The sequence below is a fragment of the Pseudoliparis swirei genome, chromosome 2 (genome assembly GCF_029220125.1).
Source record: "Pseudoliparis swirei isolate HS2019 ecotype Mariana Trench chromosome 2, NWPU_hadal_v1, whole genome shotgun sequence".
NCBI lineage: Eukaryota > Metazoa > Chordata > Actinopteri > Perciformes > Liparidae > Pseudoliparis > Pseudoliparis swirei.
Window position 1 is genome coordinate 11,636,128 of NC_079389.1, and position 27,580 is coordinate 11,663,707.

Here is a 27,580-nt window from a genome sequence, read left to right on the forward strand (position 1 = left end):
ACAACTGAGTATATTCAATGTAAATAGTTTATTTGATATTTGTTGAAAATCTCATGTCAACTAATTTTTAAAATAAAGCTTGTTATTTTGTAAGAAGCACAAACAGCCTAAAATACATTTCCGGTGAAAGTAAAAAAAGAAAAACATGCCAGTATTATCCAGTTAGACAAATGTTACCATTACAGACTAAAGTTGAGAGAACCGGATGAACGTCACTCGGCCACAAAACCATCACAGGGCAGCTAACCAACTCGTCTGATTTAACCGTGTGATGATTTAGTTTAAATCTGTTTAAATGTACAAACACTTACAAATCAGTTGCCCTGTAGCTGGCTTTGATGCCTCTGACCTGACAGACATGATGACCAACACTACTGGAGCCTCTGGCTGCATTTGGCTTCATTAAATATTCAAAACAATGCAAACAAAAACTATAAGTTAAAATTACATTCAAGTTGTATAGCACAAGGCAGTGGGCACTTTTATTTGAACAATATGTACAATATTAACCATCCGGCAATGTGAATTAAGAAACAAAAAGAAAACATGGTGTAGCAAAATATCTACATTTCAGAAACATGTTTTGTTGTGTACGTTGTTTTGCATGTTTTCCATGTACATGGACACGTTAAGACAAGAGGAGCTTAACGGAATCCTTTCAGTGGTTAAATACTATACATTAAAATTACAATAAAGTGAGTAGACGCAGTAGCCTGGAATATAATGAATCGGTAAAAAATAAACTTGACAGATTAAATGCAAAGTTCGATCCAGTTTTGACAAGGAGAAACATGACGGTGTGGATCCTGATCTTTCGTGCAGTTTCAATACGTAGAAATAGTGTTTTGTTCCCAGAAACCAGACGGACGGCTGTGCTGCTACAGAAATGCAACATTTAATGGACGGTAACGTTTGACGAGAGCAAGCGGCCTACTGCTATGGATTAGGAGCTACGAATTCAGGCTTGATCCATTAATTGATAACCGATTCATAACATTATGAAAGAAGTAAGCATCGAGTGTGCCTGAAATAGATAATTCACATTAGCCCGGTCTCATTTTGACATACCTTAGTACAAATATAAAGTCTTAATTACTCTTCTAGTAAGAAGTTGAAGAACGCCTTGAGATGTTTGAGCACGTCTGTAAGAGGAAAGGAAAAAAGTACCGGAATGTACCGAGAGACCGCCGCGTCAGCACACCTCTAAAGCATGTCATTGTTGTAGCGCGTCCCGTACATTCGACATTACGTTTCCATGGAAGCGTCTCTTCACGGGGCTCTGAACACGTCTTCAAATTAAAGCAAGGTCAGCTTGTATTGTCAGCTGGAAGTGGATCATATCAAACTAAAAGGAGGCGGCGTGACATCGGCCCACAAACAGGTTCAGGCACTTGGCTTGTCGAAGGTTTCTGAATCAACCTTTCTGACACTTAAAATTCCCACACGTCCCAATCCTTCATCGAGAAACGCTGCTGACCACAGCATCATAGAGTCACATCATATATATATGTATATATTTATATATATAGATATATACACACACAATTATCTCTATGTTTGCTACACTTCGTCATCTTTCCCTTGTCATCGACCCTCCCGTCTCTCCCTCCCATCTTCAACCCCCTCCCCCCCCCCCCCCACACACACACACACACACCCCCGCACATGCACTGCTCCCTCGTCACACGACCACTTCTCCGTTGTTCAGCGGCCGCAGGTTCTGGTCATCGTAGCGTCTCCTGACACTCCTTCGCACAGCATCCGCCCGCCTGTAAGGCTGATTCCTCAAATCTGAGAGGGAGGAATGGATTTTGGGGGGGGGGGGGGGGGGGTAAAATAACCTGTCAGTATTTCTGTGGAGGCATGTTGATGAGCCCACATGCTCAGAGTGCTGGCAGCCTGTCTTTCAAAGCAGCGTGAGTTCTCCACAGAATCAACCCGGCCTGGCAGGTCAGCTGTTTGGCGTCATGAGACAGGAGGCGGGGTTTGACTTGTAAGTAAAACACCTGACATGGATCTTGTGAAACCAATAAATGGGTGATTATCAACTGAAAAGAGTTGCTATTTCTTATCGTTAGACATTCAAACGTGTGTTATGAAGGGGATATGAGTGGAGAACAGAGGAAGAGGAAGGTCAACACTGAGTGGATTCTGAATGAAAGTACAGAAACACAGGAAAAGGAGGTAATAAAGTGATGCTTGCCAGGTTCGGGACACATCCACCACTACAGGTGTGCTACTGGAGGAGGTCCTTACCCTCGAGTAGACATTGGGAAATTTAGTAATATTATTCTTCTTTAGGGCTAGACGAAGAGAAGACAAAATGGAGGTTAAAAATGGAGGAGGAGGAGGAGGCCGACAGGAGCATGTCAGCCTGACATGTTCACAGCTGCTTTGCTGAGAGCGCTGAGAGAGAGAGCACTGCGAGAGCAAAGCAACGTGGCAGCAGGCTGCATGGAGGAGAGGAGGAGAGGAGGAGGAGACAGAGCTGGAGGATGTTAACTGGTTCATCTGGCGGGGAGGAGGATCAAAGCGTCTGTAGTTTGTTTTCTTTTTTTTCTGTGTGATGAACTCAGTCTGCTTTGCAGAGCGGCGACCAGCAGGAGAGGAAAGAGCTTCGGACGTCCAGTTCAGAGCGATGCTGAACGAGATTAAACAAACATGTTCCAGGACACAGCAGGAGGGGTCAGCAGCATCTCGACCAAAGAAGCCACCGAAGCATGCAGCCAGCACTGATGGCAGGTGTGTGTGTGTGTGTGTGTGTCTAACACGCAGTTAGTAACACACACACACACACACACACTGCAACCGCAGAGACATACTGCTGCAATGTAAGACATTATTCATATGTTGACGTCATGCAGAATATTAGTGAGCCTGCCCCCCCCCAGAGTCTCTGACGGTGAGGGGGCCTGTCGGCCAGCGGCAGGAGAGGCACTGGGGGGGCAGGGATGCATTGTGGGAAAGCGTTAGCAATGAAGCAATCAGCATGCAGCAGTAATGATATGTCATCACAAACACACAAACATGAATGTTTCATGAAAACATGGATTGAAAGTTATAATGCCACAGGCCCTGACACAATGATGACATCAGGCATACCTGTCATGACTAAAGCTTATAGACGTATATTACATATACACACACTGCATGACGTAATCATTCAATTTGAATCTAAAAGTGATGAACCCTAAAGTATTCGAATCATGACTCAGTATTTGTTTCCCGCCTGTCGCCACTAGGTGGCGGCACACAGCTGGACCTTCTGTGCTTGATGAGTCAACGTTCACTCGTTCACCAACGTTCATCTCCTGTCCCTGCAGGCGCAGGATGGCCTGGAGACGGTTCCTCTGTGACATTATGGTTGATCATGGTTGGTCAAATGATGATGACAAATGAGGTGGTCACACTTCATGCAGGTGGGCAGAGAAAACCGTGACACCGACAGCGAGTCATGCTCAGGAGAGAGAACACACACACACACACACACACACACACACGCGCGCTCAGGCGTGTGTGCGAAAACCACGAGATCGGGCACTGTGCTCAAACACGGGTCCGAAAGTGAGGGTTGAGTGTGAGGGATAAAACCAGGGAGGAGGTGTGAAGAGGCATGCAAAGAGGCGTCACAAAGGGAATGTTTTGTTCCAGCAACCTTAGAGAAGAGACAGTTCTACAAGCTTAGTAATGGTTCTCGTCATTGAGGGCGGGCTCGCAGAAGAACCGAGAGCTGCGCTTGGCTGTGCGGGCGGTAAAGGGCACCGTCTTCAGCACTGCATTGAGAACAACAAGGACAACAGCCAGGACAACAAAGACAAACACAGTGTCAGGAAAGCAGACTCCCACCGGGTTTAGCACCGGTTAGCGCTCAGCAAGTACACAACAACAACAACAACAACAACAGGAGGGGCCAGGAGGGAATGTCTCCAAGAGGACACGCTAACAGCCAATGCTCCACGAAAGGTCTGACAACAACTTGGATGTCCCGGTCCAGGTTGGCTGGGTTAGTCAGACGACAGCAAAGTTCTCCTGCTACAGAGATCTGGACGCTCGAATCACGTCATCGCTGCGGCTGGTGGAGGACACAATACTAAGAACTTGTTCTCGCGTTAAAGAAGCGATACCTCGGGGTAAAATTACTCTGAGTTTAAAATCTTACTTCACGAAAAGTTCTTTTCGCAAAATGTGCTCCCAGTTTTAGTTTTACAATATCATATCATATATATATGTGTTAGAACGAGTGCATTAATGTGTAAGTAGCATTTCAGTGCAACGACCTAAACGGTCCAACATCTCGAACAATGCATTGTAATAAATGATGTACAGCACATCAGGAAAGAGCTCAGATACATTCCACAGCTGCATACAGTGTGTGTTACAAAGCACTGGCAAAGCAGAATGCATGAGCGATGATCATCAGACACATCTGGAGCTAAATGTCCCCGGGGTCATGAGGTCAAACATCTGACAGCTGAGAAGCCAAAGTCATTGTGTTAGTTCAGATTCCCTTTGTTAATGACTGTAGAGCGTCGGAGAAGACCTTCATGCAGAGCGCCCTGAACTATGTGTGTGTGTGTGTGTGTGTGTGTGTGTGTGTGTGTCACGAGACTGCGGCCAGGCCCAGGTGATGTTACCCGTGATGATGTCCTCGATGGCGCCATCTTTGCCCTCGTAGACGTGGCGGCTGTCTTTCACCTGCTTCTTCCTGAGCTCATGGATCAGCTCTTGCTGCTGCCGCTTGTTTTTATGAGATGGAGTCTGAGGGGAGACACACACACAGACACACACACACACACACACACGTTATTTAACATGTATTAATAAGTCATACTCTTTCACATGAGTTCAGTAGAATATACAAAGGATTCTCCCACCCACAAGCTCAAATATGCTTTTGCTCCACACATCGCTTCCCTCGTGTGCATGTGTGAGTTAAGTGAATCATTTAAGAAGTGTAACCGCTGATCCTGAGTCGATGTGAAGCGGCTCAGCGGGGTGTCAGACTGGAGAACCAGATATAACGACACCCGGCAGGCAGGCAGTGCTCAACTAATCCTGTGATCAGGAATCTGCAGGAAGGGAGGATGAAGCGGAAAGGGGATAGAGTGGTCTTCAGGATCCACTGTCGCCAGCTTCCCTGGAAAGAAGGGATGAAGGGATGTGGGGTTTGAGAGTTGAAAGAACAGTGGCTTACCTTCTGGTCTTCCTCCATCATGGCCTCCTGTTCTAGAAGTTTGTCCAGCAAAATCTGCTCCTGTCTCTTTTTATGCTCATTGTCCTCCTGTGCTTGCTGGGGATATTACATAAACATGTCGCACAGTCACAACTTGTTTAAATACACTCGTTGCATCGCTGTAGCAGAGAGAAAACGGTCATTTCAAATGCATCCGACGGTTTCGCCACATGTGTGGTGCGAGCTGCGGTTCTATTTCAGCACCATGAAATGTGATGAATGAAGTCATGAACATCGCGGAGGACGCACTAAAGCGAGCGGACACAGCTGTGAGAGGAACGTCTGGAAAGAGTCAAGACGCGATGAGCGCCAGGGACACATGGTGGGATGGGCTTTGGTTTATTGTGGGACTGCAGTGCGTCGGGCTTAGAAGTCGCAGATGTATTTGTAAAATACGTTTTAGTTTTGGTGGAGAAGAGAACACTGTGCTGTAGTGATAACACCAGAGGGCGTATTGATGCCTCGTCACATATGGACACACTCACACACACCAGGATTAACATATCCAGCCTCATGCACTCGCCAGAGGGCATCTCTATGTATCCCTCCAGATGTTGTTGTGACTTAAAGGGAAAGTACACCCATTTCACTCATCAAACACAGTTTACCGGTCATGGGGAGAACGACTGCACATGTGGAAAAAATGGAAGTGCAATAATGACTGACTAACTGGCTGGTGAGGTCCGACTAGTTCTGTGTGATTGTGTGAGACATGAATATCCAACTCACCCTGTAAGCCTTTACAAAACGCACAAACACCGGGAAGAAGACGGAGGGCGGCGTTGATTTGGAGTTCTCCCCGAAGAACTTCACCGCCTCGTCAAAGGCATCCTTTCAAAGACAGACAGTTGACACTCAGATGACTTTGTTTGAAACCCTTTCACAACCGCAAAGCGAGGTGAGCCCATGTTACCTGTGCAATCTTGGCCTCATCCTGCAGCTTCTTCAGCTTGCTCTCATTGAGTGTGATGAAGTCTTTGAGCATGGTGTTGTGGCCGTGCATGCTGTACTCTCTTTTGGTCAGCTCCATGCCTCTCTGCAGCTCCCTGACATCCAGCAGGACGTTCTCCAACGACACTGTGAACACCAGCGTAGGCGTGAGCGACCGCGCGACGCCAGCCGGGCGAGGAGGACACACACGTGCGCGACGCGCCTCACCTGCTGCCGCCTTCTCCACATAGTGCAGCTCATTGTAGAAGAGAGACACTTGAGAGTATTTCTCCTTCACCACATTGGCGATGTAGTGTAACAGCGTCATCTTGCGGTCCGTCGACTTGGTATCAAGCAGCTGTAGAGAAAGTCAAATAGAAAACTCAAAACTTAAGGAAACATCTCTATAGAAAAGGTAAACGGCCTTAAAGTCAGAAGCTGGCAACTTACCAAGTCTAAACTTTGGAGCTTAAATCCGTACACCGCTCCTCTTTTGCTGCTGTTCATGTAGTTTCCGAGGGCCAAGATAATCTGGCGAACAAGAAAGAACAAGAATATGTACTTTTTTTTTAAACACAAAAAACATGCATTAATGACATCATGTTCAGTTATCAATAAATAAGTTACCTCCAGAATTTTCTTGAGCTTCTGTGACGACTTGATGGACACAGACGCTGCGATGACTGCATGAATTTGCTGTGTGGCAAACAAAGAGGATGACATGAGAAGATGTTGAATTCAGGAAACCACTGTCACTGGCGACAGACCGCCTCTAATCCTATCCAGTGTTCTGGTTGTGGAACATGTGGTTCCACACACAAGAGGTCCCGGTTCTCACCGGTGTGAGCATCTGCACGCTCTCGCTGAAGTTGCTGATGAAGGCCATGATGGTCATCTTCTGCATGAGCCGCTCGATCTTACTGAACTGCATCATGAAGCGGTCCTCGTCGGTCAGGCTCTCCAGTGGTTTGCGCTCCTTCTCAAACTGCCGCAGGACTTTGATCTCGTGTTCTGTGGGCTGGAAGCGCATCAGACACTCCACGTAGTCCACCGGCAGAGTCCTCAGGTCAAAGCTGAAAGACGGGGGAGACGCGGGGAGGGTGGAAATACGCAAAGTAGGTGACATACTTAAAAGTCAAAGCAAAAAGACAGAGAACATTTGATATCTTATGCCATGCAATGTTGAAAATGAGGGACATCAAACGACAAAAATAAATAATGAAATTAGAGATCATAATGTTAATCCAATGTTCATCCCAAACTGAAACATACATCCATAACAAGCATGTGTCTCATTCAGGAACAGTACTATAGCTCTATAAAGCATGTCTTTTGTTGTATTTTGAGACTTACATCTGAATGGCCTTGCAGATCTCCTCAGGAGGCTTGCCCACTTTTCTCAGGATGATGGCCAGGTTCTTGGCTCTGTTGGAGTCCAGCAGCGTCACCTTGTTGGGCATCTTTTGGATGACCTTCTGCTTGTTCGTGGTGAGGTCGATAGCCGGGCCCTGAGCTTTTGTCTTAAACATCTCCTCGAACTCATCCACGTTGAGGTCCTTATAGATGCAGACAAAGAAACTGTTAATGTTCCATCATCCAGGAAACGAGGCAGAAAGTGGACTAAACGACTGCTCAACAGCACAGACTCTTACCTCGAGTATCCGCTCATCATCAATCTCATTGAAGACAGTCCCGTTGATCTGGTTTGGTTTCAGGGCTACCCAGTTGAAGACGGGCATACGGAACTTTGTCTTGATGGGTTTCTTGATCTTAACAGCTACAAATGACACACAAGCGTTAACAACACATTCATGTTTACTTTGAGAGGACACACACACACACACACAAGGGTAGAAAAGTATCTGTGACAAACACAGATATGACGGTTTCATCTCTAAAAACATATCTCTCTACTTCAAGTCGGGTTCACAAAAAGGACACGTGGTACTACTGGCAGCAGAGGGAAGCCTGTTCGCCTCTGGCGGGGAGAACAAGTGTGTCCACCCTGTACAGTGAAGGGTGCACATGCTGAGGATTTCCTGCCTGGCCCGGTGACATACTTTATCGGATGGATTATTGCTATTTGTGGCCACCTGGGCTGATTCACCGAAGCTGAGCATCGAGGTGGCGCCTGATTTAGTCACAGAGTCGAGGGTGTCAGTAGGGATAGAAAGATAAGGCCGTCACGAGAGGGCAAACAGCATTCCAACAGCTCTGCTTAAAGACATCACTTCCTGTCCTCTGCGTGCCACTGCAGGTCACCGTGTCGCAGCACGCAACCAACACGAGATGGAGCGATATTTAATTCAACACATGCGAATGGACACACACGCATGCACAGACGCATGAACAGACACATGCACAGACGCACACACACACACATATGCACGTAAGACTACAGAAAGGGGTGAAGGTAAACCATGCAACATTTTGAAACGTGGCATTTTCTCTGTTGTTTAGTTTCACTGTGAGAGCATTAAACAGTAGAATTCATGAAGCCACAGTTCACTGCTTTTGGAATATGTGTTTGAGTATGCTGTCAACCTCATGTCAGTGGCAAAAAGAAAGAGAAGAAAATTAAATGTGAGAAACAAGAAAACACTTATGAACTATTTCCAGGAGGCTTGAATTACAGACATCAAAGTCTGTTTTCCATTCAGCGACTGAAAATACAATTTTCCAAAAGTGTAATAAAGAAAGGGAAGATTGGAGGGAAATCTTAGAACCTACAGAAACCTACAGAAAAGTTTGATGGGTCCCTCTGGTTGGCATAAAAAGTTTTTAAAATGCAAAGACAAATCATTCAGAAATGGGTTAGTGAGAACGCTTACACATGCACATCTCAAACACACACGGCACAGTAGGAGAGGTACGTGTGTTTCATATCAAACTTAAAGGGGTTTTCACGCTTTACTGACACCTGGCAGAAGACACGTCTACATCTCACAAATGCAGCTCCCTCACAGTGAAGGCCTTCCAGCACAACGAGTTTTGGGATCAACAAAAGTAGTTGGAATACAAATAAAAATCTCTCTATCTCACTCTATTTTAATCTATTGAAACGGTTACGCTGATTACAGGAGAATTATTCCTCACATAACTCACATGTAAACCCAAGCCTGCCTGGGAGTGGGTATCTTCTCCTTCAGATGACCTTACCTGCTAACCCAGAGTTCATGATGACAGTGGGCGTCCAGCAGCCGGGCAGCGGCGGCGCTCCAGGAGGAGGCGGCGGAGGCAGATGTGCTGAGATATGTGAGGCTGGCCCGGGAGGAGGAGGCGGAGGGGGAGGGGGAGGCGGTGGAGGTGGAGGTGGAGGTGGGGGAGCTGCAGCTGCAGGAATGGCTGATGATGGACCGTTTGACACTAGGAGAGAGGAGAGCATCACGTCTTATTCGACACACACACACACTGTGGAGATCCCCTCCCATTGTCTCACTTCATAATGAACAGTGTACATGCTGACCAACTGCACTAATACTGAACCTACATGTGCCGTTCACCGGCAGTGGGGGGGGTGGAGGAGGAGGTGGTGGTGGAGCCGGCATGCCAGCTACGCCTCCCACGTGATTTGGAGTGAAAGCTGCACCGTTTCCTCCCATCACAACACCTGGCACGCCGCCCACACCGGAGTAGGGCGAGGGCATGATGGAGATGTCTCCATCTCCCTTCTTGTGGATCTTGAGGGTGCCTTGTTTCTCCAGCTCGTGGATCTTTCTCTCCAGGTTACTCTGTCGTTGGATGGCCTCGTCCCTCTCTTTCAACATCTGCCGCAGTGAGTGTACCTGCGAGCTGGCGTCTTTGTAGACTTCCTGTGTAGGAGAGGGGGAGTCTTGTTAATAAAGTATTTTATAATCCGTTTATTCGTTTTTATATATTTCTGACATGTGAATGGTCAGAGTCGGGGTCTGACCCTCATCGATTCAAGGTCCTTGTTCCTTTGCATCAGCTGCTTCTCCAGCTCCACGATCTTGGACATGGCCTCATTCTCCGTATCCTGCAGCTTCTCTGTCACCTACAAGAACAACTCAATATGTCAACAAAGACATCTAGTGTGGTAGTGACGCAAGCCATTATATACAAAAGATCAAATTAAAATAAATATATGAACACACACATGTATGCAAATTAATATATCTAATCTGGATTCAAACAAATTCTAAAGTTTTGACAAAGAAAAAATGTGATGCTGACATCCTGGACATTAATACAAAGCCTTTTTCTAGGAAAAGTCAGGATTCAGTTTTATGGATATTCAGAGAGTAAAATCAAACTGTTGAGGGCTCTCACATGCGACATGTTCTCTTCCAGCTCCTCCACACGCTCCAGGGCGGCGTTTTTGGTCTCCGCATCCTCCAGAAGGGCGCCCACGTCAAACACGTTATCCAAGTAGGCCTGAATCTGCACCTGCAGCTTATCGCTCTCTGTGTGCTTCAGTTTCTGGAAAACATGCACACAAAAAGAAATGTCGTGATGCAGTTAGGGAGTGAGAGGGAGGAGACGTTCGCCAACATCTCAGACCCGGAGGCCAGCATTGATCTCACCCGTGCAGTGAGGCGGGAGACAGGGATTTACAGAACTGACAGATTTGTTCAAGTAATGGAAAAGCCATTATGGACTGCGCTTCTACGGTTGCTGTCTCGGGGGGTGCTATGATGACAACCTGAGCTCTGGAATGAGCTGAATATTAAGAAGGGGCGGTGTTTGGTTTGTCTGTGTATCTTTCCTGCAGCAATGTGTCTTAACTCACGTCCAAGTAGTCGTCCAGGCCCAGCTTGGTGAAGTCGTACTGGAGGTGAACTCTGAAGTTCATGTCCTCCACTGAGTGCACCACTATGTTGATGAACTGCATACAGGCCACCTGGGGAATGAAAACAACAAAGAGTCAATGAGGATCCTCAATCTTAAAAAAAAAACTCAAGCCTGCTGACAATACATAGTGAAAATGTCTTAATAAACAACATTAACAATAGGTTTCAGGTTTTCTACCTGGTACTTCTATTAAATGGCTTTATGCTCATTATCACATCTAATTCCTTTAAATGTGGTTTGCACCTAATGTGTGTGCACACATCCCCATTCCTATGCTTGCATGGCCGGCACAGTGGCTTATCTGATAGATTAAGAGGACTGAACCAACAAAGGAACAAAACCAGCTCCCATCAGCGGCCTTATGGGAGCCGGTGTAAACAGATCTGGGGGGGTCTCCTCTTCGTGTCTAATGTACACACTTCTTCTCACCCCGATACTGGCTTAATGAACTCGGGGTAAGAAGCTCAGTTGTTTGGGTGCGACACTGCAGCTTTAACAAAGTGTGTTTGCTTTAGTGCTGCTGTCAGCCGACGGTCCACCAAGCGACCGTGAGAGAAGTCCTGTTCAAACACAGCAGCTGTTGCTTTTCACTCACACGCACATGCAGAATTTGCTTCACATCAATTAAAAGACACATAAATGGACTCACACACACACACACACACACACACACACTGAATAAAATACCGTCTAAATGTGTACTTTCTTCACAGTGTCTTTTATTCTCATCCGCGGGGCTAATTAGCACTACTCAGCCTGGAAATGACAGACTTGGCCAGGGTTCTTCTCGATGAGTGGCACTCCAGTTTTATGTGTTGCATCACATATTTGCGGTTTGTGTTGTGATGAGAACAATTAGAGGGCTTGCACACGACAACTGATAGCCCTCTGAGTGTGTATCATGAAACTGGAAGCAAAACTGAATACATTTGTTATGTTTGACCAACACATCAGGACGCATGTGCAGTAGTCTTCAAAATATTCAAACACGGTCTCTCGCGCAATCATTCTCAAAGACTGGATCGGGACCCACAGCTAGGTCGCCGGAGATGTGATTTAAGTCACCAGATGAATAGTCTTGTGTTTATATCTGCAGAACATCCTTGTGCCACATAATGGAGTCTGAATTGACTGATAATTGAGCTTACTTATCATACTGCCTCTTATCTTAAAGGCTAGCTTATATTGTGTTTGTTTAACTGATGAGAGGAAAAGTATGTGAGTATGTTAAGTCCACCTAAATCTATTCATCTGGTGTTATTTACAAAGTATTAAACATGAACATATGGTTCCAATCACACATCATCTGGACATCTCTTTGAAATGGCTATTTTACCTATTCAAGATAATATCACGTGATACAGTAATTGCAGTTAAAATGGTCAGGAACATTGATTTACACACAAATTTGCTTTATTAAGTATTAATAGATAAGGCCTATTGTGAATTGGGTTGTGATGGTTTGACATTTTTAAAAGTGTGTGCCCAGAAATAAAAAGGTTTGGGAAACACTAATCTCGAGGCTCCTTCTCTCAAAAACCTTCACTTGCCATTTGTGGTTTGCCTGGTGATGCAATATTGCAATAGTCATTAGGACTAAGTGTGTGTGTGTGTGTGTGTGTGTGTGTGTGTGTGTGTGTGTGTGTGTGTGTGTGTGTGTGTGTGTATACCATAAAGTCGATGTTGTTGTCCTCGTTCTTGAAATACTCCATTAGTCTCTCAAACCGCTGCGTCTCTATACACACCTGCAAAACAAACAATGCATCACTGAGATGAAGAGATGAAGAGAGAGACCCACAGTGATTTATTTATGAAAGCAACCACCAACTCCTCGTAATTCACACAAACCAGGCCCTGAAACAGAAAGCTCCAAGTTCAGTGTTAACCTTTTTGCTGCACGTACACAGTGACACTAGAGATGAATGCTCTTAACTGGAAATGTAGCCATGACTGTTACCTCCTGATTTGAACATATTCATGGCCTGCTTTTGGTACAACCGTTACTTCTATGTGCTTTTTCTCCTGCCTATCTGAACTGAGTAGATACAAACAGATACAAAGAAAGAGGGAGATGCTCTGCAGTTCAGAAAGTTAATCTGGAGGCAATGAGGGAGATGGCGCACATTAAAGAGTTGAGAAGGGGGGGTGGGGGGATCCAAAAGCCTCAGAACTGTGTTTTGGACTCTCAGTTTACAGCCCTCGCATCAAACACAGGATATCAAAGTCACTGAGCAAACCAGATCTAATGATGCTTTTTATATAAAGAGAAAAACAACTGAAAACTACAGAGAGTCACAATCATGACACAACTCTTCATCACATTAGAGGAGCTGCGTTCTGCATCAGCCTTATTCTCCCACTAATGCTGATGCCACTGAGAGCAACACTCAAGATTTCATCCAGGGGTGTAAATATTGCATTAACTGCAGTCTGCCGTACAGTGTGCTATAAAACGGGGCTGCGGTTAGCGTCTACTCCATCATAAGCCTCCCACTCCTTTCTCAAGCTGCCAGAATACCTCATTCAGAAAGACGAGGGTCAGGCAACGCTGACTGTTGCATCTTCCTCTCTGTTTTTCTGAGCTTTGATGTGTCTGAAATCTAGTTTACACACATAGAGTGAGTCCTGCTGTGCTATTCAGCTATAGTCAGTGTCTGTAATCGGTTGAGAAAGAGCTCATTACTAAACGCTATCCTGTGGAATCTGCTGGCCTGACATCTGCCGGGGAATCATTCCACCAGGGCTGAGTCAGCGTTTGCAATTGCACAGTTGAAATGTAATGACATCTCCTCAGACCCCACTTCCCCTCTCTGTGCAGCTCGTACCTCCTTAAAGTTGTCGAACGCAGAGAGAATTATTTCGTGGCCTCCTCTCACGAGACAAACCGCCGCCAGGAGCTCCAAGACCAGAGCTTTAGTTCTGAAAGAACAGGGGAAACAAAGGCGGGAACGGTGAGCGACTGACAAGCGCTGTGGCAAAGCTTGATACGGAGCCAACTGAATGGAAAACAGTGTGAAGATCAATGTTGACATCACTGTGTAGAATGGATCTACGTCTGGTTTATTACAATTCATATATTTTTTTAAGTTTATCCATTTTCAGAAATATTAATCAACAACTTGAACAAACTTGAAAAAAGTTTTTGTCGGAACCTGAGAAATAAATAAATAAAAGAGCTCCACGTTTTCATTTTATCCAGTGGATTAAAAAGGCACTTATAAAAAAGTAATACTTCAGGCCCAGTCGTGTGTGTGTGTGTGTGTGTGTGTGCGCGCATGTGTGCATACACACACACATTTCTCTGACTGGATGAGACGATATGTGACAGGTGATGCGGAGTGGTTTCACATCCACTTTTGAGGAAATCCTTGAGCCTCTGAGCATAAAGTGAAAACATACCCACACACACACCCACACACACACACACATGCACACACACAGAAGTGAGTCCTTCTGGTTGCCGTCTCAGTGAGCAGCTGCCAGTGGAGTGGAGTGTGCCAGCGGTGCCCTGACCTGTCTGTCGGAATGAATGTGTCCCTGAGCTACACTCAGACACTCACTCTGGATCAGACTGTGCAGGTGCACTGAGGCTAATGTTGGACTCTGAATGTTCTATTATGGGTTTCAGTCTTTGAAAAATATCTGGATTTGTTGAGCTCCAAATGTTACAAATGTCTCTCGAATTTTAAGGTTTTTTTAACTTTACATTACATTACATGTCATTTAGCAGACGCTTTTATCCAAAGCGACTTACAATAAGTGCATTCAACCTAGAGTACAAACCAAGAACAACAAGAGCAACTCAAAAACATCAACAAAAGTTCAATCAAAACTGTTTCGTTTTCTTCTTCTTTTTTTACAAATAAACTATGTTTTGGGGCAACGGCTGCAATAGATGATTGAAGAACATTCGGTTCGTCAATTTAGGCAAATTGAAATTAACAAACAAGTGATCGATCTGGAAAAACATTTTGTTTAATCTTACCTTGGATTTTTATTGTTGAGACTTAGTGCAATTTCATTCACCGCATGTGGGTGAGACATGACCATGTTGAAGCCATACTGAAAAACAAACCACAGAGTGAAGGACAGAGACACAGATCAAAGAGGAGCCACTGAATAAACAAGAGGTGCATTCCTCTGCATATTAAATGAAACATGGAGAACTAGCAGTGGAGCTAATTGAATTAATCTTCAATTAGATGCGTGTGCTTTAGTCCAGAGGAACATTGTAGAGGCCTGACCTGGTAGTTCATGATGGCACGCAGGCACATGATGCAGACGTGAACATCGTCTTTCTTGCAGACCAGTCTGGAGTTTTTCAGAGTTCTCCGGCGCGGCAGTGTGCTGGAGCTAAAAAATAATTATAGGAAAGACAAAACAATTCAGTGATAATAGGAAAGTGCTTTCCTGAAACCTGTGCTGACTCTATGAGCTTTTGAACAGAGACAAGAGTGATTCAGGCCCGAATAAATAAGAAAACAGATGCCATTTGCCATTGAGCCACCATCACACACCACCTCCTTCACAAAGAGGCTGTTAAACTGCCACGCCACCTCATATACTTCATAATCTACAGCCTCACCAGGGGCCACGGGATTCCCGCTTTGTTTTAATTTTATGTCCATCACAAAGATATCACTTACAGCGAGTACAATGGAAGCAGTCATTTGCATGCAGCACAGTGATTGAGCAACTAAAACGAGGCCTTCGCTCCTTGGTGCAGCTCTCACAATACAAAGAGAAATGCTAAAGCAGCAGTATTACGGAATTATATGCATAGCAAGTTACAGCAAAACGGTTTATTTTCAGACTTTTGTCACAAGCTTCAATTACCGGCCTATAAATTCGGAGGAGAAATGAGTCTTCAGGCTCCTGATAGACGCCCGATTTGCATCAGCTCCCGTGCTTAAAGGCATGACTCCTGTGTGCGTCACAACCTGGTGTATGTGTGTGTGTGTGTCTGAAAAGGGATAGAGCTCTCATGGCAGACTGTAACTCATGCCTTGAAATTGTTGAGTGTGTCCGACATGTATGTGACTTTGTGTATCGTTGTAATTATGGGCATTCTACATGTGTTCAGCAGGATGTGGCGCCGGCTGAGTGTAAAACAAGTTTTCTGACATAATTGCAGTCGATTCAGGGCAGATGCTGCCACTGCCTCTCAAAGCAGAAAACATCCTAAAAAGGAGTTCATCCAGGTTTCTTCAGTGAACTGGAGGCGTGGCACCAGAAGGAGGAAATGTGTTCAAGTGATTGTTCATCTCAAACCAGGGTTATGATCCGGCATTACATAATACCAGCAAAATGTAATACATCGACCTGCTTTGACTTGTCTGAAGTTACTCAACAACACACTGAATCAAATATGACTCGGAGGAAACAAGGCAAGAAAAGAGGTGAGCGACGCTGTGGACAGATGTAATCCCATCAGGTAACAGGAAGTTCTGAGCCAGAAAACAGAAAAATCCTGCCCATTTTCTCAAAATGTTCTGAAAAACACCACAGAACAACATAAAAACCTACAACTATAACTAGAGTATAATGAGAAGATACAGGTCGAACACAGCTACACATTTCTAACTCCATACCGTCTCATTTGAGAGCACTTTGGACAGCTCGGCGTGCTCGGTGTCCTTCAAGAGGCAGTTTGAAGAACACACATACAAATCGTATTTTGACACCAGGTTTTTTGCAGTTATTGATTTCACATTATTCCAACGCTAATCTAAAGATAAACACAAACAGGGGCAAAGATTCTGTATAATGGACATTTAAGAATTTATGAAAGCACCAGAGCAATTGCTTCGTAATTAGTGTGAAATCACTTATCAGTCAGGAAAACAGAGAATGTATCCAAAATACAGAAGATGTTTAGAGGCAGAGTAAAAGTTGGACAGGGCTTTTGTCGACACTAGACTAGCTTCTGCACAAACTGGCATTTAGGGAGCCACACAAGCAGCACACAGGCACATAGACGAGAACAATGAGCGCAGAAAAAAACATTTGCTCCAAGGAAAGGAGAACTCAGTCTCGAGCGCGGGAGGGGAGGCTGGCAGTACAAATAATTCACATCCCCGACACAGACAGCAGGATAAATAAGCTAGGCAGCGCTAGCAGGGAGGTATAACATACAATGAGGCAGGGGGATTGTGTGTGTGTGTGTGTGTGTGTGTGTGTGTCTTGGGAGATAGCAGGGATGCAGGGCTGAAGCTGTAGAAAGCTCACAGTGAGCCAGCAAAGTGAAAGACCTGAGACCTGCCTGCTGTCGAAGACTGGCAGGCAGAGGAGCAGATGACTATGGAGGAACAGCAGGACAGAACAGAGGAGACAGTCAGCAGACACTCTGACCTGTTTGACACACTCTACACGGGAGGCAGATGTGTAGTGAACATCAGCTACGGGCCAATATTGATATTATAGGCGTACCAATGAAATATCCGTCAATTAGTCATAGATTAGAACGATGTTAAAAAGGATTAGACCAGCCCTGTTTGTCTGATGATAGTTCAGACACAACTGAAGAGGTGGTTTTAACAGGGTGTGGCTTTGTGAACAGGACACATATTTCATAACTATGACTGTTTATGATTCATGGAAAACTTGGATCAGAAGAGCAAAACAGAACATGTTAGTATGCTACGTTAACTTATTTCACGTGTGTTATTTTAAGTACTTTTGAGACTGAGGCGATCGAAAACGACAGATTTGATTATCCTTAAATCAATAGTGCTCTTTGTGTAGAGTTCAAGCTAGAACACATTACAAATCACAGAAGTCAGGGCGGGAGCTGTACCAAAACATCAATGGAACGACACGGCGGATTAGAGAAATAATGCACAACTGAATAGGAATTGTGCGTCAGAGCATATATTGGACATGGGTTTATGAATCCACTGCATAGAATTTGGTTTGGTCTTAATAAAAGCAAAACGGATTTAGTCCATAAAAAAGATTTATGCTTCTGCCAATTGTTGTCAATCATGTGTCAGAATCATGATGTGCAAAATCAGACTTCAATCCACAAAGGGAAAAGGTTTTGGCCTCAAGCTGCAGAAATGCATCTTAAGCCATTTAAAGTCTTACAGACCTCATGACTGAAAAAAAGGGGCTTCATTTGAAAAGTGTGACTTCTCAAAATAATCACAATACAACCACATTGCCCCGTTGAACACTAGTAACTAGGGGGAAGAAAAGAACCCTGAGAGGCAAAGTTACAAATCACAGTAACACACATGGGGAATCTTCTTATCCATCAACGTGTGTGTGTGTGTGTGTGTGTGTTATACCGTATCGTGGAATGTCGGCCAGCGCGTGTGAGGCTGTTCCCAGCAATGGAAGACGGCAGGCTGCCTCCTCCATGCAGGTCTTCTATGGAGCGGCTCCAGGGCTTAGATTTATCCAGAGCAGCCTCGGGGTTGTTCTCTGCACAATCTTCATCAAACCTGTTAAGACATCCAATGAGAAACTTTCCATGAAACCATAAAGTGAATTTCTGAACCATTATGAGTATTTGTAGAGATGTGTATCGAAACAAAAAACAAAACAATGTAAATACAATTATCTGAAGTTTTTATACACACAACAGGTTCAAAGATCCTTAGTTAGACGCACAAAATAATCGGAAAATAAGGTCCAGATACCAAAGTTACCCTTAAAGCGAATTCCATATCCCATATACTCTATCTCTTGTATTGCATTCGCTTGAATTCATTTGTGTTGGCAGAGGTGAAAATGTGTTGCCACTACCGCTAACATTTTAGTTTTTGGTTTGAAAGACGTCTCATGTTATATGGTACTTGGCAGAAACCTTGGAAAGAGCTGGTAGTTATGTCATACCGATTATGATCTATTTCAGTTTTTAAACTGGTCGTTTTCATGACTCTTATATGCTGCTGAGGTGGTACTTACACTTTTATGGCTAACCATTCATAATGTGGACAGACCATAATTACTTATGGTGAAGTGGGGAGGGTGAATACAAAATTGAACTGCTTAGCCGTTTGGACCAGAAAAAGGACCTTGTGACAGACTAATAATCCCACCATTAATCTATGAATAGAAGCCTATGGTTGGTATAATACACAGTGCCAATGTGTGTCAGCAATGGGCCCCGATGACTGCAGCAGCAGCAGCGGTGGTGGAGACGCATCAGCGGCTGTGCAGAATAGCTGCATTATGTTGGTTGTCAGTCCTGCATATAGAGTCGAGTGATAATGAGAGAAAGAACGGGGAATGACTTACGTGACGGCATACTGTGCAAAAGAAAGATACTCCACCAGCACGTCCAGACCTTTGTTCTCCTCATTTAAGAATTCTCTCACCCACCTGAAGAGAGACGGACAAAAGTTTATCAGCACACAAACTCCTATCAAAATCATTTAAATCATTTCTAGAAAGAGCACACGTTCAAATAGACTTGATCAGCAGCTTTTATAATATTGTGAGTTTCTGAGTTCAATTGTTTTCAAGAAAAACTCAACTCATGAATCACAGCAAAGAAAATAAACTCATCTCGGAGTCTGGAAACAACTAAACATGTTATGACAGACAAACTTGAAGAATTTAATGTTCTTCTGTTTCTTATCTGATTGGCAACATCAATAGATGCGTCATAATTAATGAGGAGCTCTGAACCTAAACGTCTTACCTTTTTTCCAGCTAATTTGTTTACAATACGTTTTTAATGAACTACGCCTGCACATATAGACACAAATTATCTATGTTTCACACAACATTGTCATCGACATGCCTCAGTCACGACAATAAAAAAACAAAACGATATCAACACAAACCGCCCAAAAATGTGATTGGAATCTAGATCTGGAAAATGACTTGCTGGCACAATTACATTAATCTATTGAGATTCTTATTATGTACAGTTTATAGTGTATAATAATAGTATAAGCAGGCTTTGACCATACCTGACCTTGCAGCACAGATGTGTGCAGATCATTCACCCTCTCCCTCGGTTTCAACCTCCCTTTACCAAGAAGCATTGGACCGACCCGTTTGACAGACTTCAGAGCTTCGTGGCTCAAAGCAGCAAACATATCAACGCATGTGTTTACCAAAGCACAGGCATCCACCCACACACACACACACACACACACACACGCACTGGTTCTCGTTCTTGAGCGTGCCTGCCACACAGTTTCTAACAATGGTAAAGACGAGCACCCAGAATGATCACCTTCCTTACAGGCACTGAAGTGGACCAGCCATTCAGCACACGGCCTGCTTTCATTTTTTATTCTGCACAGAAAAGCCCACCTTTGGCATGTGCCGCTCTCCCTCCATATTTATAAGCAAAGTGAGGTTCGTCACAGAAAATCCTTTTTTATATCGCTTCCTATGAAGGTGTCTTTCACTGAGGATTAGAGAAGTTTGCAGGGCGTGAACATGATAACACACGGGCAGGCTTTTGAGTGGGACTGTGCTGATGAAGATCTACGGTTAAACTGCCTTTAAATCCTCTCGCTGCTTCTTTATTAGCTCCCCTGTGGTTTGACTGCATGGGAGCGAGTCGGGTCCAGTAAAGAGGTGCCTGGTGGCGCCCGGCGTGTTTTAAAAAGAGCTTGTCGGGACACATGGTAATCATTACCGCAGGACACTAACTAACAAACCTCCCATTCACCACATGCTGATGACCACTGAGCAACATGTGAGGAGCAGGCAGGCAGGGAGCCGGGCTGATCTTCAGCTTCGCTCATACGAGAACAATCCACCCGTTATCCACGGTCTACATGAGAGATATGTTTCTCTGTCTCACCTCTGAAAAGAAGCAGCAACTATTCACTGTCTGAGTGGGTGACATCTTGCTCCCTCGCCACCCCCTTCCTATCCCCCTCCTCCTCCTCAATCTCTCCCCTTGTCCCTCTGCCATCATGGTAATAATAATAATAATAACTTTATTTATATAGCACCTTTAAAAACAATGTTTACAAAGTGCTCCACAAAGAGTCAAAGCCAAACAATTGGAACAGCAAGAAACCAATATTACATATACAAGTATATTAAAAATTAAAAATTAAATGGATCACTCAAAAGCTGCTCTATAAAAATGGGTTTTAAGAAGTGATTTAAAAGAAGTTACTGATTCTGCAAGCCTTATCCCCTCCGGTAGGTCGTTCCAAAGTCGAGGGGCTCTAACAGCAAAAGCACGGTCACACTTGGATTTAAGCCTCGACTCCGGAACGGCTAGAAGGGCCCCACCGGAGGATCTAAGGCTGCGTGCTGGCTCATAAGGGGTTAACATCTCAATGATATAGCTTAGAGCCAGACCTAGACGTGCTTTAAAAGTGATCAGCAAAATCTTAAAATCAATTCTAAAACGAACAGGGAGCCAGTGGAGAGAGGCCAGGACTGGGGTAATGTGATGTCGTCTGTTAAAACCAGTAAGAAGCCTTTGTCTAATCTAGATTAGGTAGATTATTTATCCAATCTAGTGTACCAACATACGGTCTCTAAAAGGAATTAATCCATGTAAACAATGCCTCCACGGGTTTACCAGATGGACGTCGTCTCTGGCTGTGGTCGCAGTTTGCTTTGGTTTGAAAAGCAGAATCCGATCAGTGTGTGTAAACAGTGTGTAGGCGTGGGAAAGACGTGTTGACAGGAACATGGGATGATTTGTTTGAGTCAGTGAATTAGGCAAATTGAGGTGCAGTAATAAGTGTGTGGGGGGGAGGACAAAGAGAGAAACAGAGGGATTAAGAGATGTTGTCTACTCTAGATTACGTGAATGTGTACTCGAGGGCTGGTGACGGTTGTGGAAGCAGCGCATCTCTGTTGCCAGTGGCCGCTCGTCATGGCCGCCTCTTCCTGTCCGAGTCACCGGGGTCTCCATGTCTCTTGTGACCGCCCACCTTCAACACTCGACGCAGCTGCTAGACCTCATCCTCCTTCCAACCAAAGGATCCTCATTTCCGCTTAAACCCTGCGTCTGCTAGCTGTGCACACAGCATGGAGGCGTCTGTTGCTCAGTGAGTGGAGCAGGTTGTCCTTTATTCACAATGTTTGATCCCTCGTGTCCGTGAGAGAAACACGGTTACAGGAGCCCGCCTAAATGTGTCTGTGGATTTAGATTCAGATGCATCAACTTTGAAAATATGCTTTTTAAAGAGCATTGCGCAACAAATTCAAACTCGTAAATGGACCGAGTGGACTGCCATTCTTTGTCGAACCATAACATGGAATACCATTATTTTCGTCGTGGTGTACCTTCATACAGATCACAGAGTGCATCAGACCTCAATTGTGATGTTGACTATTCCCTCCCAGTCTTTAACTATCAGGGTCTGTAATCACGGAGACAGGCCCTGTGATCGATAGCCACACCAAACACGGAGACATTGTGAGACGCTCATTGAGATATTGATCTTTCCTTGACGATGACTGCACAGCACTCAATCAATATCAACCGCAGCAGGTTGAGGCTTGTTATCCGAGGATACCTGGAATCACACATGAATGCCTCTGTGATTGTATCTGTTGGGAAATCATGATCTCTTCAGTCACATCTACAACCAGGCTTCTTTATTTTGGCAGACTGAAACACTAATGTTGGGCAACAAGAACAATTTATTTTCCTTCCTTCAGCCGTTCACATGTCAACCGCATAAAACAATCAATCGATTCATCTTTTCTCCATCGCCACATGGCTTTAGTGTAATATTAGGCCGGAGCTCTGAGCAGAATGGGGGATGGTGGTGGTTAGTGTCGACGTCTGCGTCTCCAGGTGTCAGGAATGTCAGACTCCTCCCCCTGAATCTAATGTAACCAGGTCTAGGGTATAACACTTCACAAGCTTCACACAATCCCAGAGTGACTCACCCTATGTGATTGGTCCGCAATGAAATCTCCAGTTCTCTCAGGACTTGAGTGGACTCCTGAACTCTCCGTCTGAATTTCTGTGCAAGGAAAGAATGGAGGGAGAGGGGTTAATCTTTCATCGCAGCAGTAGAGTACTGTAAATCATCAAGTGGAAACCCAGCCATGTTTTGGCTGGAGAAAACTTTTTCTGACGAGAAAGGTCAGACAAAATAGACACACAACCACAGTGACATTTGAATGTGAAAGCCGGCACGCCGTGCTCCGATTACAAAATAAAGAGTTGGGATTGTTCTCGTAAGATTTTTTAAGTGGCCGTTTTACTTGCCAGGACCCATTCAACAGGGTAGCTGACTCATTGGAAACTGTGAATATGGAGTAGTTCCTGTTATCTTGTTTGCTCACACTGGTTCTTTATATAGCTGTAATCCCTCCTGGTAGCACTGAGATAAAATCAAGAAACCTAATTGGTCACCTCCCCAGCCCTACAACAGACACACAAGCACACACATGTACGTACACACACTCTCTCTCTCTCTCTTGATTTCAGCTTCGGATAGAAAGACCAAACAAACAAACAAAGGCCCTTCATGCGGTTACACAACCGCAGCAATGAGACGAGCAGAGTGGACGGTCGGTGGAGATCAAACGGGAGAGAAAAAATTCCCCGATGAAGGATGGAAACTGTTGTTTAGGAGAGGAGAGTTCAAATGTTCCTATGCCAATCAATCAAATTAATTGTCAGATACACTACCGTTCAAAAGTTTGGGGTCACTTAGAAATGTCTTTATTTTTCAAAGAAAAGCACTGTTTTTTCAATAAAGATAACATTAATTAAAAATACACTCTATACATTGTTAATGTGGTAAATTACTATTCTAGGTAGAAACGTCTGGTTTCTAATGAAATATCTCCATAGGTGTATAGAGGCCCATTTCCATCAACTATCACTCCAGTGTTCTAATGGTACATTGTGTTTGCTAATCGCCTTAGAAGACTAATGTCTAATTAGAAAACCCGTGCAATTATGTTAGCACAGCTGAAAACAGTTATGCTGGTGATATAAGCTATACAACTGGCCTTCCTTTGAGCTTGAAGTTTGAAGAACAAAATTAATACTTCAAATATGAATCATTATTTCTAACCTTGTCAATGTCTTGACTATATTTTCTATTCAATTTTCAATTCATTTGATAAATAAAAGTGAGTTTTCATGGAAGACACAAAATTGTCTGGATGACCTCAAACTTTTTAACGGTAGTGTATGTTTTATGGGAAAATATAACAATAAAGAGAAGATTTATTTAATATAAAAAAAGTTGAACTACTTCTGTCTTCAGTGTAAAACATTATTGATTCAGTCCATTCACTAAAACGGTTAAACTATTTATCTTGAGCACTATTTCAAAAGTATGAGTGGAATATTTTGGAGGTTTAGTCAGTTAAAACAGACATTTGAAGATGTCAAACAGGATTCATAAAAACTGGGGATTGAATTTGACTAATTCCTGACATTTAATAATAACAGTGATTGACGGATAAATCCGGAGAATAATTGTCTCGACTAGCTCTAATCATGCATCGACATCGACATTAAAAAAGGGTTTCCATTATTGTTCAGAGGTTTTCTGCACATTTTTTTAGCGACAGTCAAAAGAAGAGGAGCGGTCCAAGTATCCACGCAGAGTTGGAGAGCCTGGTCACTTTCCATGATGCATTTGTGAGAGGGAGGAGACCGATGTCGGCCCTGTGTTCGCCTGATATTAACATCCACAAAGAGAGCTGTTCCCACAGCTAGGCTCTCTCTAGTCTGTGGTGTCTTTGGGCTTGGGCGGTGTGTGTTTGGCACACGAGGAGATGAGAAACAGAGTGATTTCATCAGGGAGGAGTCCTTTGTGTGTTTGTGTGGAAAGCAAAGCATATTTAGGGGTACTGTGCAGGCTCCCAGAGCCCCCCCCCCTCTCCTCCTCCTTCTTCTGCTTCTCCCACCAAACGCCCTACACGCCACACTTTTAAGTACTACCAGCTGCAACACAGAGAACAGGAAGAGAGAGAAGCCGCGAGAGGAGGTTGAGGACGGCATGAAGGGAAAGAAGAAGAAGAGGAGGAGGAGACAAGGAGGGAGGGAGGGAGCACTGAAAGGGGAAAGTGAGAGAAGAGAGACAGTGTGGACAAGAGGAAGGGAAAAAGAGAGATGTTGGGGAGTGTGAGCTCAGGAGGGGTCATCCTGGAAACAAATCAATGGCTGATACATTCTTGGGGACGAGTTGGACTGCAGCTCTTCCTCCTTGGCTGTCTATTGGCTGGGAACTGCCCAGAGGAATGCACCGGAGCCTGCCTCTGGAAAGCAGAGGCAATGACCTCCAGCTCTCTCACAGCGGCACAAAGTGGCAATTGTTTTGAGTTTGAAGAAAAGGGGGATGGAGCAGGAATGTAGAAAGGAGCCCATAACTCTTTCTTTTCCTCCTTGCTCCATCGTGTTTCTTTTTTGTCTCCTCCTCATTCTTCGTCCATCTCTTTCTCCGCACCATTATTATGCAGTCTTCTTCCTTCCCTCCCTCTCATTTGCCCTTCTCACTTTACTCTCTCGTGAAATTCCTGTTTCCCTGTGTGTTTCAACTCTTTGATCAAGGCCAGGAATAGGCAGAGGGAGCAATTCCCGCCGGGAGGATTTTCAGAAATACCACGTTTTTCTGAAAACGTGATGAAGGATAAACAAAAAGAGACATCTACAGTGGTTTAATATAGACCCAACAACCAGTTAGTCATGCAGCCACAGATGAGTTCATTAAAAAAAAGAGGGTGGATGTGATTAAGATCAGCTGTCCAGTCTCTAAAGTCCTTCAGCCGTGAACATGTTGTGTGTTTACACCCAGAGAGCTTCAAAGGTGTTCACCATCTACTTCAAGAAAGAGTTTTGGAAAATACGCTTGTAAAAGTTAGCCAAGAAAACTGAAAACTGGAGGAAACAGCTAGTCTGGTTCTGTCCAGGGGTCGAGCCACCTATAGCCCGTCTAAAGCTATCAAAATATGTTGTTTTTGCACATGTATGGATATAACATCAACATTAACACAGCTTAACCCTCCTGTTACCTTTAGGGTCAATTTGACCCCATTCAATGTTTAATGTCGGTGTTCTTTAGGGTCAATTTGACCCCAGGTTGTTTTTCACTGTGTCAAACATATAAGAAATATCAACTTTTTTATATATTTAAAGGGCTATTTAGGTAGTCAACAAACAAACATAAAGTACCTGACACTTAAACTTGGGAAACAATATTAATTCTAATAATTTTCTGGAGGTTTTAATTGCTGGGGTCAAATTGACCCTGAGGGTAAAATATGTTAGTAAATGTAAAGGTAACAGGAGGGTTAAAGGTGCTGGGAGGATTCTTTGTTTCTACTTTGGATCGAGCAAGGTTCGCTGTTGTCCCCTGTCTCCAGTCTCTATGCTAAGCTAAGCTAACAGGTTCCTTGCTGTAGCTTCATATTTAACAGACACATGTGGGAGGAGCATCAAACTGAGCTGACCCTCAGGGTGAAACTGAGAATGTCAAATTATTCTTTTAACATGGGACACCTACAAACATTCCCAAGTCCACAAACAACTTATTCCTATATCCAGTGCACACAAATGTGTTCATTTTAAATCATTTAAAATGTTATTTGGCACTATTAACTATATGTTTGCACAGTTGAACCGTCAGTGTTTAGACTGGTTTGGTCAGCTTTGCATTTATACTCATACTCAATAAACTCCAAGAGCAAAACATGGTTACCAGGTGTTACAGCTGACTATGAATATTTGCACACATTCTTTTAAGAAGAAAAAACCCAATTGTTTTCACTGTAAACTTACTCCCTCCACGCACTCATGGCAAAACAACCCCAACTCAGGTGAAACTGTCCTGCACATCAATAAAGCAGCTTTAACCATATCACACACAAGATATGCTGCACGACACATATTTGTATTTTCTTACCAAATCAAGTAGTAAAAATGCCAGTCAACAACTCGGTGTTTGCATGTGTACTGTGATTAGCGATAGTTTCTATGTCATTATAGCGCTGTTCACGCTGCTCTAGTTGGCATATTGAGATGTAAAATCTTAACTCCAGTCAGTGCCAATTGAATTATTCAGCGTTTTGTAGTTATATGGGCAGAGTATATTGGATAATTTGTTTATCACTGAGATTGGTCTCCCAGCACTGCCCCCACAGCTCTCAGGCCAAAAGGACTTCACTTTGGCAAAGCCTGAAGGCCGGCTGCCACTTTGCTTCATGGAGCCCCTCCTCTTACTCTTTACTGTAGCCAGGGAAACAGATGACATAAGAACAGATTCATCACGGAGCGAAGACACTTCTTATATCTCCTGGCTGCAAGGCAATGGCCATGCAGAAACTGGAAAACTAGAACCATCTCTCTGTCAACGCTCTCATTCTCTCCTCTGTCGTCACGTGTCTCTTATTGTGTGTTTTTCACGCTGCTCTTCCTGACAGCGAGTTCAGAGCATGCTGTCCACTACAGAACAGCTCCACAAGGGATCGCTAAGGATTCAGTTTCTCATTTAATCACTCTTCCACTGGACAGAGGTTTCTCAAACCTGGGCGTTCCAGATAAACAACTGTCTTCTTTCTCACAGAGTCCCAACTATTGACTGTGAACTTAAGTTCTTAAGCTGTCTGCCCCAGAAGCCGTGTGTGGAATCTTTTCTCAGCTGTCGTGATTTCCTGGACGGGCGATAGTGGAGCTTCAGAGGGGAAGGAAAAGAT

The 27,580-nt window shown here is 44.2% G+C and overlaps 1 protein-coding gene across 5 annotated transcripts in view; it reads right to left on the reverse strand.

The window, feature by feature from the left end:
• Positions 1–9: 9 nt before the first annotated feature.
• fmnl2a (formin-like 2a) overlaps positions 10–27,580 on the reverse strand; it is a 46,209-nt gene continuing 18,638 nt past the window's right edge. The window contains exons 4-27 of one of the 5 annotated variants that reach the window (XM_056422953.1): positions 22,811–22,887; positions 19,220–19,303; positions 18,265–18,420; positions 15,220–15,328; positions 14,961–15,037; positions 13,801–13,894; positions 12,646–12,720; positions 10,914–11,024; positions 10,454–10,603; positions 10,077–10,178; positions 9,654–9,975; positions 9,323–9,529; positions 7,816–7,940; positions 7,517–7,719; positions 7,002–7,236; positions 6,791–6,859; positions 6,614–6,694; positions 6,392–6,521; positions 6,147–6,310; positions 5,963–6,064; positions 5,195–5,290; positions 4,635–4,758; positions 2,204–2,303; positions 1,701–1,791 (exon numbers count right to left, since the gene is read on the reverse strand). In XM_056422953.1, the coding sequence (XP_056278928.1) occupies position 1,791; positions 2,204–2,303; positions 4,635–4,758; positions 5,195–5,290; positions 5,963–6,064; positions 6,147–6,310; positions 6,392–6,521; positions 6,614–6,694; positions 6,791–6,859; positions 7,002–7,236; positions 7,517–7,719; positions 7,816–7,940; positions 9,323–9,529; positions 9,654–9,975; positions 10,077–10,178; positions 10,454–10,603; positions 10,914–11,024; positions 12,646–12,720; positions 13,801–13,894; positions 14,961–15,037; positions 15,220–15,328; positions 18,265–18,420; positions 19,220–19,303; positions 22,811–22,887 (2,994 nt within the window). In that variant the 3' untranslated portion in view covers positions 1,701–1,790. The other 4 variants (XM_056422944.1, XM_056422935.1, XM_056422962.1 and 1 more) reach the window with 4 other exon arrangements.